The sequence below is a fragment of the Arachis stenosperma genome, chromosome 5 (assembly GCF_014773155.1).
Source record: "Arachis stenosperma cultivar V10309 chromosome 5, arast.V10309.gnm1.PFL2, whole genome shotgun sequence".
Lineage (NCBI taxonomy): Eukaryota > Viridiplantae > Streptophyta > Magnoliopsida > Fabales > Fabaceae > Arachis > Arachis stenosperma.
Genome location: NC_080381.1, coordinates 127,859,881 through 127,873,835, shown reverse-complemented (window position 1 = coordinate 127,873,835; position 13,955 = coordinate 127,859,881). Strand labels below are relative to the sequence as shown.

The 13,955-nt window shown below is 32.9% G+C and overlaps 1 protein-coding gene across 1 annotated transcript; it reads right to left on the bottom strand.

The window, feature by feature from the left end:
* Positions 1-3,055: 3,055 nt before the first annotated feature.
* Positions 3,056-9,037, bottom strand: LOC130979287 (sucrose synthase 7-like). Its single transcript, XM_057902695.1, has 15 exons — positions 8,847-9,037; positions 7,878-8,010; positions 7,639-7,793; positions 7,355-7,547; positions 7,144-7,262; positions 6,665-6,881; positions 6,311-6,406; positions 6,026-6,199; positions 5,829-5,945; positions 5,465-5,631; positions 5,135-5,359; positions 4,481-5,047; positions 4,191-4,329; positions 3,931-4,088; positions 3,056-3,392 (listed from the first exon to the last, which is right to left on the bottom strand). Exons 1-15 carry the CDS (start codon positions 8,951-8,953, stop codon positions 3,230-3,232), a joined length of 2,730 nt encoding a protein of 909 aa, XP_057758678.1. The 5' UTR covers positions 8,954-9,037; the 3' UTR covers positions 3,056-3,229.
* Positions 9,038-13,955: the final 4,918 nt, after the last annotated feature.

The window sequence follows — 13,955 nt, the reverse complement described above, 5'->3', positions numbered from 1 at the left end:
GCAGAAAAAGAAGCCATTCACATCAAAAGGCAGTTATATATAATGGCGCATTTAGTCAAAAGGCAGTTATATATAGTAGCGCATGGATGTTAAATAGGTTATACCAACTTGGTTTGACTTAGTTGGATAATTAACTTGGTTGTAAGTATTTCTGTCAAATTTAATCAAAATTGATTGGATTTTATTTCCAAATATTCACAATGAATTAAATTAAAGGAAACGAATTTCAAAATGAGATGAATATCTAATTCCTGTCATAAATGTTTAAAACATATATAAAAATAAATTTTATACAAAATTCTTTAGAATCTTAAGCTTTTATGAAATTTCTAAATATTAGAATACGTAATTTTTTAGTCAATCCCTAAAATTTATTTTCTTTTCCCTTAACCTTATCGTTAGTAAGCTAACTGCATCTATATAAACTATATGCTTACTTCAAATTTCATATAAGTTATCAAATCCCTTCAAAAAATTAAGTTTGGTCTAGAGTTTTAGGGATGATGCTTTGGGTTCATCAAGATTAAGAAGAGGGCATACTAAATAAAAGCCTTTACATATGAAATAATTAATTTTTTATTTGATAATATTTATCATTTAGTCTCTCAGATATAAAGTGTAAAAGATTAAATGGTAAAAAATTTGAACAAATACTTAAGTGCCCTCATATATGTTGTGGGTCAATGTTGGGTTCAGGTTTCGGATATGCACAGCTACCATAAGTTTCTGAAGATTATATGTATACTCTTTAGTTTGTTAGAAATAAAAATAATATATCCTATTATGTCTTGCCAGATCAAATAATATCTCTTAGGATAGTTCGATATTTTATTTATTGCTTGACTATACTTTGTTATAGGATTCGAATTTTACTATAATAATCACAAATAAAAGATGTTGTAATAATCTTGTAAAACACTACAATATGAAATATAGACTAAAAATATGTTAAATTATAGTATATTTATATACAATTATATAATAGCTGGTTTTAGTTGTTTGTTGTAGTGTGTATATTTGTTTTCTAATTATTCATAATTTATGTTCTTCTCTTCCTCTTCAATCTAAAATTCCAATATCAACATGGTATTTATTACAACATAACTAACCTTCATTTTAATTTCCATCCCAAAATTGCCACTACACTAGTGTATACTTGACTTTTATTAATATCTAAAAAATATTACCAAATCATATTAAAATATTATTTATATATATTAATAACATTTTAACAAATATTAAATATTAGATCCCTCCCTCTTCATCAAATTAACATCCAAATCCATCACCTACATACTCATCTATGTAGATGATATGTTTGTCACGGGAAGTGATTATCAAGAGATTCAAGAGACTATTAACCAGCTACACTCCATTTTTCTTTTAAAAGATGTTGGTGACCTGAACTTCTTCCTCGAAATTGAAGACAATCATCACACTGACTTTCTTATCTCCCTGAACCAGTCTAAGTACGTTTTCGAGAATTGCTATCCAAAGTAGAAATGCTCGAATGTAAAGCCATGAATACTCCTATGTATTTCTCGTGCCGTTTGACATCTTCAGGGAGCATACCATTTGAAGATCCAACTATGTTTAAGTCGTTGGTTGGAATATTACAATATGTGACGATAATGCAACCTAACATCACATTCACAGTAAATATGCTCAGTCAATTCCTCTCAAATCCATTACAAGATCAATGGACTGCGTTAAAGCGCTTAATTCAATACTTGGCAAGTACCATTTTTCTTAATCTTCAATTCCATAAATCTAATGACCTTCCCTTGATTGGTTTTGCAGACTCCGATTGGGCCTCGGATCTGGAAGATAGAAAATCAACATGAGGAGATTGCATACATTTTGGCTCTAAACTTGTCTCATGAAAATGTACAAAACAAACCACTGTTAGTCGAAGCTGAACAGAGGCAAAGTTCAGAGCGCTTGCTGCAATCTTTGCTGAGTTGATATGGGTCCGAACACTCTTAACCGAAATGCATCAACCTTGTATGAATGCCCCCACTGATGTATACTATGATATCATGTCGTTGTGCTTCTTGCTTAGTACTAAATAACGGAACGAAACACTTCGAGCTTGATCTATACTTTGTTCGTGATAGAGTTAATCAAGGCTTGGTTCCAGTTACACACATCCCTGCATCAGAACAGATCGTGAATGTCCTAACAAAACCTCTTTTAAGCCATTTTTTCGAAAAGTTCAGAGACAAACTCAGGCTTGTGCTTCACCCGCCTTGAGTTTGCGGGAGTTGTAAAGACATCAAAATAGTCATTCAAGATTCTATTAGCTTAGCAACAATCATAATGCAGAAGCTGTTATTGAATATAGTAGTGCTGAGGTTAGTATATAAATAAACCGGCACTTGTATTTTGATGATATGCAATAATAATAATAATTCTTTTCATTCATTTAGTGCTCGATTCTTTATATTACCCTTTCTATACATTGTTAGTTGGCATTACTATATATATACCTTAATAGTTGATAATGTAGATAACTGTGTGAGATAGTTGCAAATTTAAAAATTTTTCAGTAACTTCTAGTAACTTGACACATATAGGATATTATTTGTACGTTGTGCTATGATTGAGAGCTCTTCTAGAAATTATCTTTTAGAACTTAAAGTGTCTTTTTTTTCTTCCTCTGTAACTGATCTCCCTTAATTTTTATTGGTGTACTTTAGTTTCTAAGTTGAATGTACAATAATAATATCAAATTTTTAACTTATACAAAGTGTATTTTTTCTTGACTTATAAAATGGAATGTAACTTTCAACCAATTCCACGTAATGGATAAGGTTTAGTTATTGTATGAATTTTCGTTCTTCTTTTTTCTTTTTTCTTTTTTCTTTTTTTAAATGATAGTCTTTAGCGAGCAGATTTTGAATGGAAAGAAAAGAAATATTAAATTGCAAAAATATTACGTAGAAATTTAGTTGTTAATTTTTTATGTACACATAATATAATTGATATGTATTGAATTTTATATTTTGAATTATGATTTGCAATGCTTGGGGGAAAAAAAAAATAAAAGATGATGTAACAAGATGAATCCATGTCTACGAGAGCTTTTTATTAATTAATGTTTTGGAATAATTGACAAGCCACTTTCGAACTTTCTCTTATTGGTACAATTTATTTTATAAGATTATTGAAACTACAGAAAGGTAAACTCATTAGTATTTGAGTTAAAACTAGAACGAATGAACTAAATTTACATGTGATTGTTGTTATTCCATGTGAATATACGATCCAAATTCTGTAAGAAGTAATGAAGGATGAACAAAGATCCAATCATGCCAATCCACCAACTTAAGCGATTCCTTGTCCCTAAAATGCTACTCTCTTGAGGGGAAATTACTTCCTTACCCTCATCCCTGCAAATTAAAACCTACTTTAGTTAACAAAGACTAGCAAATACAAAAGCTTATGACAAACTTGTGATCTTATTGATATCTTATTAATGTGCGTATTTTTTGAGGTTTTAAAAACTGAACCAGTCATCAAACCATTCTAATTATTATTTGTCAATTTAGTGATTCAATTGATTTAATTATAATTCAACTGAAATAACCAAATTATAAAAAATAATATATATGAATTATAAGTAAATATACAAAAATATACGAATTAAAAATACAACATTCATAAATACTGAAAAAGATTATCCGGCAGTAATTCATAAAGTGATGTTTTATTCAAAAATATATTTTTGTTATAATAAATACTTATATGTCCCTTTATAAATGCATGAAATACATACCACCTAAACTGTTTTATGATTATGAAATAATTTCTCTTGTGATAAAATATTATAATTTAGTCCATTGAGTGTCCAGAGTTAAGACTTTGGTGTTATGAAAGATGAACATCATGATTAAAATGAAATTTAACTACTTGTACTATGTGACTTGCCTTGGAATCTGAGGTTCAATCTTGGAAGTTGGTGCTGCTGCAACATCAGGCTTCAAGATCTTAGGTGATGCTCCTTCTGGTGCAGATTTTTTTCCTACAGTTGTTGCCAATGGTGCAGGATCAAAGGATGCCTCACCAGGAATGGGAACTTTCCTTGCCTGCAATGCAAGGCAACTCAATTAAATCTATGTATATGTTTTTTTGAATAATTATTAATTCTTGGTGAAAGGAATTAACCATGTCTGAAATAAGAAAATTACCAAGTTCCTGAATTGGAGATTATAGAGCATGTGGATGTATCTTTCCTTTGCCAACTTTTGTTCCTTATTTAGCCTTCTCCAGATCCCATAGATTGATCCCATGTTCAAGATTTTCTTTGCATATATCTTCCATGTGTAGCTACAAATAACACACAAGAATTCACATTAAGAAATCCATCCCTGACGCTGTGTTTGATAAGTGTTTCAAGACAGAAAAGTTTGGCTCGAGATAGAAACATTGTTGCATTTTTCTCCAAACACATTTTTATGAACGTGGTTAAGAATTTTACCATTCATTGATGCGTTGAAGACCGGCTTTGGAGATTGTGTTCCAGTGTTCAGGATCAGTCTTGCAGATTTCAAAGAAATCAGCAATCTTATTGCTTGATTCATCTCCATTGTAAGGATCAATATGAAATCCCGAGACTCCATCAACTATAATCTCTGCAGGGCCTCCTTGATTTGTAGCAAAAGTTGGTAATCCACAGTTCATAGCCTCAATCACTGTGAGACCAAAAGCCTCATACATTGCTGGCTGCACAAAAGCTCCCTTTGTATCTGCAATGCAGCGATACAGCTCGCTGTTTCGGTAGCGATCTGTTTGCGCTGCAATCCACCTGAACTGGCCCTTGAGTTTGTATTCTTCTATCAAGGAATGCATCTTCTTGATCTCTGAGATTTCCTCTCTGTCTTTTGATTTGCCTGGATTGAAGAACCCTCCAACTATCACAAGGTTCACCAAACTTCGCAACCTCTTATTCTTCGCATACCACTCCACTAGGCCACTGAGATTCTTCACTTTGTCCAGCCGAGCCATCGAGAATATGATCGGTTTCTTTTTGTCCTCCAAATATCCTCTGTTCAAAACACATTTCAGGTTTGGAATTAGGCCATTAAAGTAACATGTTTCCATTAATACAGTAAATTCAAGGACAAAAACTTACATGTGTTCTTCATTGTCATCCTTACTATAAAGTAGTTCCTCGATAGCCGGATGAAATTCGATCAATCGCTGTTGTGTTTCTGTAAAAGGGAAGTATACTGATTGATCAGCGCCAGGGGCGGCAATGTTGAACTTCGGATCAAAGACACTGATGCCAGACACGACACGACATATCCCCGGCATGGTAAATGCAGTGTGAGCTTCATACTGTCCCGGCTTATTCGTGCTGATTACACAATAAAATGAAGTTACTTGTATTCCAAGTAATGTCATCTGAGTTGAATTTATAAGCATGTATGATTCACAAGAAATTAAAATAAAGCCTATATACCTTCCAGCAATCTCTTGGTATGTGCTAGTTATGATGAAATCAGCTGAATTCATTGAGATCATGTCAGCAGTGAATTGACTTGTAAAGTGGTACTTCTCATCAAATTCATTCCATTTGACATCTGAATCTTCATATTTGGTCTTTTCCAAAGCATGAGCAATGGTTGCCTTCATTTATACAAGGTTTTAAGTATTAGACTCTTAGTTACAGTGTTAAATAAGAGTCAATTAAGTTTTTGGTTCTTGTAAAATTTCATGAGTCCTTGTAAACTCTCTCTTTTTAGTCTCTACTGTTAGTTTTTCTTTGTTAATGTACATTATTAATTCTTATTTATATATGCATCAAGGTAGGTGATTGAATCAACCTGTGTTACTCCAAGTTTATTAGCCATTAAGGATGAGACCAAGTTTCCATCAGTGTAATTTCCAATGATGAGGTCAGGCTTTCCTTCCAAGTGATCAAGAATTTTGATAGTAGCATCCTGTTTATGATAAAAGATAACATGAACGGTAAAAAACATCACTGGATTGAAGAATGAAATAAAGATATGATTGGACATGCCTGCGCAAATCTTTCTAAGTAAGGGTAGATATCGAAGCGCGACACCCATTGCCGGAGGATCCCCTTCTCCGTCCAAAAGGGGACCCTAAGAATGTGAGAGTGCTTAGTGTTGATGATAGGTTCCAGTTCCTGGTTACATTTGGTCCCTTTAGCATCTGGTATGAGCTTTGTAACCTGTGTGCACGGATCACAATTAGAAACAAAAAAGAAAATCAAGTGTTATTTGCATTTTTTGAACCATGATTAGTATTTTGTAATACTCTAGATTAGACCTCAGTAACTTACCACAAGAATCTGTGGTTTCACACTAAGGCCTTGTAGCTTAATCTTTTGCAGTAACTCTTCTTCTAAGGCCCTTACTTGATCAAGAATATAAACTACCTGTTGGAAAAAATAACCCCAACAAATCAAAAGATTATTCACTTCAATAAAATTTCTGGTTAGATAACAAAGAGTAATACTACAACTTCAAGGTTTTAATTAAATCTGTTATGTCGAAAAATCTAATAACAATATTCTTACACAGACATCTAATTACGTATTTTTATACTGTCATATCAACAAAAACAACTTAGCCAATAGTCAGTGCATTAAAATTGTACTCGTAACAAAATCATGTGAAAGGAAGGGATTTCTTACCTGGCCTCCGGTATCCGGCAATCCAAGAACATCTGCTTGTCCAAAGTAGCCATGAATGGAGAAAATAACAATGTTGAACATATTTGGAAGCCTGCTGAAAAGTGATTCCAACTTCAATGGATCTGCAGCTTCTAGAACCTCCGAAAGCATTCTCATTGTCTCTTTAACCCTCCCTGCAGTGTTCCCCCACCCCTTATCAAATCCCCACTCTCTGAACCTGCTCACACCAAAAGAAATTCATATCTTAACAAATATACCCTTGAAAAGTTGAGTTTAATTTTGATGCATGCACAGCGATTCAATCACATTTGTTCTTTTAGACGACCATTCACACGGTCAATGAAAAAAAAGTAGTTATTTTTGTTGATGTGACGTTACATGATTAGATGCACGTCTAAAACTGTTTCATACTGACAATGTATCAAAATTAAATTCTAAAAAGTTACTAAAGAAATAAAATAAAAGAGTTAGATGTTGACCTTTCTTCAAATCTCTGGTAAGGTGTATCTTTGAGGAGAGCAGAAACATATGTTTCAGCCACTTTCAGTGCTGTTTGAAGCTTTGTCAAGTTATTCAATTTGTCATTAATCATAAGGTTCTGCCATAATGGTAAAAGAAGAAAACATGAATTCAGCTTTCTCTTATTTATCTTGTTCAAGAATTTTATAGTAGCATGCTTTTCATTTTCACCTCTCCTTGATGATTAAGGCTTAACAAGTAATCAAGCAATGCATTTGAACTTTGGGACCTCTCATTCAACCTTGAGCTCAAGATCTTCGTGGTGAAGTTTAGTCCGTTGCCAATCGAAGAAGAAAGCGCCATGCGTGGCGTAGTGAAATCTATAGCCCCAAAATCTATCTCCAATGAATTTTCATCACTTGCCCTGCATCCATATTCAACTTAAGTTTCACTAATCTGCTACATTTTGTGATTAAATTATAGGTATTACTTTGGAGAGAAATTTTAACACTTACCAATTCTCATCAAATATCATTTCCTTGTATTTCAAGTAATCTGTGGCCTCAATACCTTCCACTTGCAAATCATCAGCAGTCACTTTAACAAATTCCCAGAACCCTGGATTCGGCCGAACTGCGAAAGCAACATAAGGAGGAACAACAGCAGCTTCCTGCAACATAATTCAAAGTTTATAAATATGAACACCCTTTTGAGCACTGAAAAGAGAGAAGTGAGGATCATTGTTTCATGGAACCTGAGTGGAGCTGAGGATGTAACCTAACAAGCCCTCTAGAAGCTTGTTCCTCTCACCTCTGTCTTCAACTGCTTTCTCCAAATCTTCCATTATTTGTTGGTGTTTCAATAACCTTTTCCCTCTTGCAACAAACCTGTTTCATGTTTTTACATCCACAAAAAAATGTTATAAAAGAAATGAAAGAGACAAATTACGGAAGTGGAACAAGACATGTTATTATTTCCTTAAAAAAAAAAAATCCTTTGCTAGTTATAACCATTCGATTCAATATTTTTTTTTTGCTACCACGTGTATTTGGTAATTTGGACCTTATTATTATGAATTTTAATAAATCTGTCATGAAGAATATACTATGACTCAGGATTATTGAAAAGAGATTAATTTCCCTACCACTCCTATCAATGACGAATCTAAAAATTTTGACAGTGGAAGTAAAGTATATATAATGGCAGCAAATTAATTTTTATAATAATTTAATGTAATGAGATTAAATTTAATAATATAATAGAGACAAATAAATATAATTATTATTTACTACTAAAACAATTTTCAAATTTTATTAGGGGTACTTGTCCACACAACCTAACACATGAATTCATCCATAACTCCAACCAATCAGATATCATACCAATATTTAAAAACACTCAAAAGTCAAAGAATACGAAATTATGTACAAAAATATTCTCTATATCCTTTTTATTTTTCTTTTCGACTATCTAATTCTAATGTTCACGTCATGAGACTCTGAAATCACAATATATAGAAAGTTTATTATTGATGCAATGATGTTATAAAAAAATTTATATGGTTATTCAATGATATTCGGTTTTTTTTTAATAATTATCCATATAATAAATATAAAAAATAGCTATTTTCGTTGCCATAGTGTTACATAATTAGATTTATGTTTAAAACTTCTTGATGATACATGAATATTAAATTTTATATACTGATATTATATATTAGTACCTTGCAAAGCATTTCTTCATGTGAAAGCGGCTCTGCCTCAATGCATCAGGCATGCTATCAGCAATAGTGTCTGCCCTCTTCAACACAGGGCCCGAGCTAGAATCCATTCTAGTAAAAACTTGCAATAACTTTGAACCAAAGAGTAAAACACAAACGAACAACTAATCAAGTTCAATGAATTAGAAACTTCCTCACCGTGTTGTTTGGACCATGTTCTTATGATATTTATAGTATTGGATTTGACTTGTGAGGTGATCCCATTATTATTGAATAATAATATTCACAAGGAATGAATTTTGGGGTTATGTTTTGTCAGAAAGAAAAGATTTAAATTGAAAGCAAGAAAAGAATATATGATAATTACACCTATGTGTTTGTTCGTTTGTTTTAAATATGGAGGCAAAGAATGTTTAAACATCATGATGAACAAGTAGTTGTCCCTCTAAGGTAACGTTCTTTTGTTCTTTTCTTTATTCCATATCAAATCAAACATGTTCTCAATTCTCTCTTTTATATATATAGGTGTTAGACAAAAAATATTATTTTTATAAAAAATTATAAAAAAAATAGTTATATAGTAATGTTTTCTATACATAATATTTATGTTTATTTTACTTAAATTAGGTCATTTGACAGTTTGATTATTTATTTTGATTTTTTGAATTGGCATCAAAGGAGGAGTGCGGGAACAGTTACGAATGCCATTCAAATTTTTATTTGATAGCTGTCAGTTGACATTAGGTTAGTCTATAAAGAGATTTAGGCAATTTTGTAGAGGATTTAATTCTTTTGGAAAACACTTAAAAACCCAAAATGCTCTAAACCCTTTGGCATCACAAAGTAAAATTGAAAATATTAAGTAATTTCTTTGAACTCAAACACTTGTAATTTGTTTTCTTTCAGTTTCAATTAATTAAATTTCTCTACTTTTACTTGTTCTTCCCTTTTACGTTTATATTTCTTTCTTCATCTTCTCTTTAATTTATTGTTTGTTTAATTTTTGTAATTTACTTTACCTTCGGCACCTCGTATTTCTTTGTTTATTTGTTACTTTCAATCATTTTTAATTCTTATTGGCGATACAATAATTGCGACATTGAGATACCCATATTTTCTTTTAAACATTAACAAAATTTGAGTAAAACAAATTGGCACGCTTGGTGGAACTTTGTCAATAGATTGTAGTTTGTCAAAAGAAAAATCAAGAGTTTTGAATTTGCATGTGGTTACGTAGTGAGAATATTGTGTTTTCAGAGACCAAGAAATCAGCGTTAGTTGACATGTCAAATACATCTGCAGCATCTTCTTCTACTTCCAGCGATGAGATTAGAGGAAATGAGTTCGAAAATTCTCCCATGATTTCAAATGCAGAGCCTATCTTGCTATCAGTGAGACATGATAGCATTGGTCATGCCCATCCAGGGTTAAATGCAACTCACATAAATACTGTGGAGTGGCCGCCTTATGGCTTGCCACCGGAGTATGTCCCTACCATGGTGACATAAGGATTGTCTGTGCCTCTCTACTCAACTTTTCAAAATCCTCTTTATCAGAATCCATATGGCATGTTAAATGTACCTATTTCTGGGGTATTAAGCTCACATATGTCACAACAAAAATTTTTCACATGCTATTAACACAGTAAATAACAGCGCATCTGATTCTACTACACCCACTGTTACTAGGGTAGAAAATTCCATGTTTGTGTTTCCTGACATGTCAAGAGCAATGTCTGTTAATCAACCTAGTCAAACCGTTGGATCTTTAGCAAATATTAAGCAACAAATGGATAAAAGGCACTATGATCTAGTAAACATGTTAACTCATCAAATGGTGACAGATTTAAATCCACTTTTAGAAAACACAAACACTAAAATTAAACAATTAAATAGGCAAGTTAATAGAAGAAAATGATAACCATGGTTTAGGACTTGATAATGTCAACCAACATGGTGGAGCAATTCTTAATTATGACGTTCATATGCCTAGACATGGTCAAAATGCTGATGATATGTTGGAAAGACTTAGGCAAAATAATTTAGGATGGCATTATAATCTAGCTAGGAACGTTGAACAAGTTTTAAACCGTTTAGAATTTAATATTGGTTGCTTAAATAGGCCATATTTCGTGTTCGCTTTTTCTTAATGTGTCCAACAAGCAGAGCTTCCAAGGGGTTGGAAAATTCCAAAATCCCTTACAAAATTTTCTGGAGAAGAAAATGAATCTACAGTAGAGCATATTGCTCGATATACTGTTGAAATTGGAGAAGCAGCTTCTAATGAATATCTCAAGATGAGATATTTTCCTTCTTCTTTAATAAAAAATGCATTTACGTGGTTCTCCAACTTGAGACCGAATTCTATTATTCTTGGGCTCAGTTAGAAAGAAATTTTCATGATCAATTTTTTCGAGGTGAATTGAAAGTTAGCCTTGCAAATTTATTCTCTATTAGACATGCAGAAGGAGAATCCACTACCACTTATTTAGCACGGTTTAGAAACATAAGAAATAAGTGTTTTACTCCAATTTCGAAAACCGAAGTTGTCAAAATGGCCACTAATTGGTTAGAATTTGGAGTTAGGAAAAAACTTGTTAATCAACATACTGTAGATCTTTCCCAATTAGCTGAGAGAGTAAGACAGATAGAGAAAATTAAGAAAAAAAAAGGAGAATTTCAAAAAAGGTACTAAAAAGATTGCATATGTTGATTGTTTTTCTGATAGTAGTGATTCAGATGAGAAAGAATAGGGGTGTTCGCGGTGCGGTTTGGTTCGGTTTTTGAAGGAAAAGTCATCCGATCTGATCGTTTAATTAAAACAAATTTCCAGCAACAGATAGCCACGTCTTGGTGTCCTCTCTAACAAAACAATGAAACTTCTTCAAGCAAACCTACCTGAAATCAAAAGACAATTACATAATAAAAACAATAATAATTGGAAAAAGCACTTGATCAAGTCACAAGTAAATCTTCACCATCATCTCTTAGGACCCATTCTAGGGACTACCTTATCAAACAATGTTAAAATTTTACTACTGACATGTCCAATACTCCAATCAGAAAAGATCCACACACATAGACCACTACAACCTTTATTTAAAGTGCACTTGATTTTATGATTAATTTGAACAATTATTTCAAAAAAAAAAAAGATTAACCTAATTAGCTACAATTTGAACAAAATAGCTACCTTCATCAACCTAATTACTAACAATTTCAAACAATTAGTAATGAACAAATAATTAAAAAATTAGTAATGAACAACAAACAACAACCAGCAATCAACAATGAACAATGAATAACAATCAACTATGAACAATGAACAACAAAGTAATTACTAGCAATTTCAAAAAATAACAACAAAATAATGAACAACAATCAGCAATGAACAACAATCAACAATCAAACAACAAATATATAGAACAATAAAACTGAAATTATTGATTTATTGATTAACAAGTTAACAACAACCAGCAGCAAGCCAGCAATCCATCAATGAATAACCAAGTCAGCAAACACTTCAACAAACAGAACAAAATCAGCAACAATGAATCAAATTACCAAAATAAATCAATAATTTAACTAGCAACAATACCTAACAAAATAAATCAACCTGAACTGAATCAAGAAAATCAAGATACACAACCAAACTAATTCCAAAAATTTTGCAAAAATGGTGCACCAATTAAAAACTGAATCAAGATATACAACCAAACAGAATCAGAAACACAACCAAATTAATTCCACAATTTTTATTTGGTGCACTAATTCCACAAATTCTTCGTCTTTCACCTTCCTCTTTCCTGCATTAACATTGAATAAACAAAAATTCAGAACTAACCCTAAACCAGAATTACCCCAAATCAAAATAGAATAAAAAGTTCAGAATTAAAAAACAAAATCTGAATCCATAAGAAGACTAAACCAGAATTTCAAAAATAAATAGAATCAGAACAAAAAAAAACCTGAGATGGAAGGACAACACTTCTTCAATGACGGAGAAGAAGAGACTGGACACCGACACGACTTCAACGACAAACGAGAGAGGGCGACGAACTACAGCGGCTTCGACTGCATCTGGTGCGTTCTGCTGCGGTTCGTTGAGGACGACGACGGCTGTTGGTTCGTGGAGGAGACGGCTACTGGAGAGGTGGTGTGTGGAGCCGTCGAGGATGAGGAACAGAGAGGAGCGCTACGAGCCGACGAGGAAGGGAGAGGGAGAGGAAAGGACCGCACCGCCGCGATGGTGCTGTTCGGCGACATCGATGGCGGAGAAGAAGGAGGAGGTCCGGCACTGAGACACTGCGCTAGAGAAACTGAGAGAGAGCTCGAGGAGTTAGGGTTCTGAGAGGGGAGGGGTGGCTACGGCTAGATTAGGATGAATTGGGGGGGAAGGCTACTTTTATATTAGCGTTTTTTTAATAACACCAGTTCGTTTCGGTTCGGTTAAGGTTTTTTCTAACAAAACCGAAAATCGAACCGAACTGCAAAAAAACTGCAAAAAATTATTTTTTCGGTTTTTTTGGTTTTTGGTTTATTCGGTTATCGATTTTTTTGGTTCGGTTGGTCGATTTTGTTCGGATTGGATCGGTTTTGAACACTCCTAAGAAAGAGGTTTATATTGTTGAATTACATGGGGGTCCTCCTTATGTGTGCAAGTCTTTGAAGCTTGTTAAAGGAAAAAAAAAATTCTTCATATTCCAAAGTTGAAAATAAGACTTATTCTTTTGATATTTCTAAGGCAGATCAAATATTTGAAATTTTATTAAAAGATAAGCAGCTTATTTTACTGGAAGGAAAAAGGATGCCTTCAGCTGATGAAATAAAGAATAAAAAATTTTGTAAGTTTCATCAGGTATTCCCACACACCACTAATAATTGCGTCTGTTTCAGGAATTTGATACAAAAAGTCATTGAGGAGGTAAGGTTGAAGTTTGAGGATAAAACTGCTATGAAGGTAGACACTGAACCATTTGTTACTAATTCAAATTATGTTGAGCCATTCAATTTGTCAGTCAACATGGTAGGAATTGACGCTACAATGACTAGAGCTTAAGATGAAAATAAAAATCTGAGGATTTTTTAGCAAGACAAGAAGCCAGTTTATCCT

Coding starts and splice junctions, on each gene's coding strand:
- LOC130979287 (XM_057902695.1), bottom strand. CDS start 8,953: ATGGATTCTAGCTCGGGCCCTGTGTTGAAGAGGGCAGACACTATTGCT. Junction 7,548..7,638: donor ATGATATTTGATGAGAATTG/GTAAGTGTTAAA, acceptor ATATGGATGCAG/GGCAAGTGATGAAAATTCAT. Junction 6,407..6,664: donor TGCCGGATACCGGAGGCCAG/GTAAGAAATCCC, acceptor TTTTTCCAACAG/GTAGTTTATATTCTTGATCA.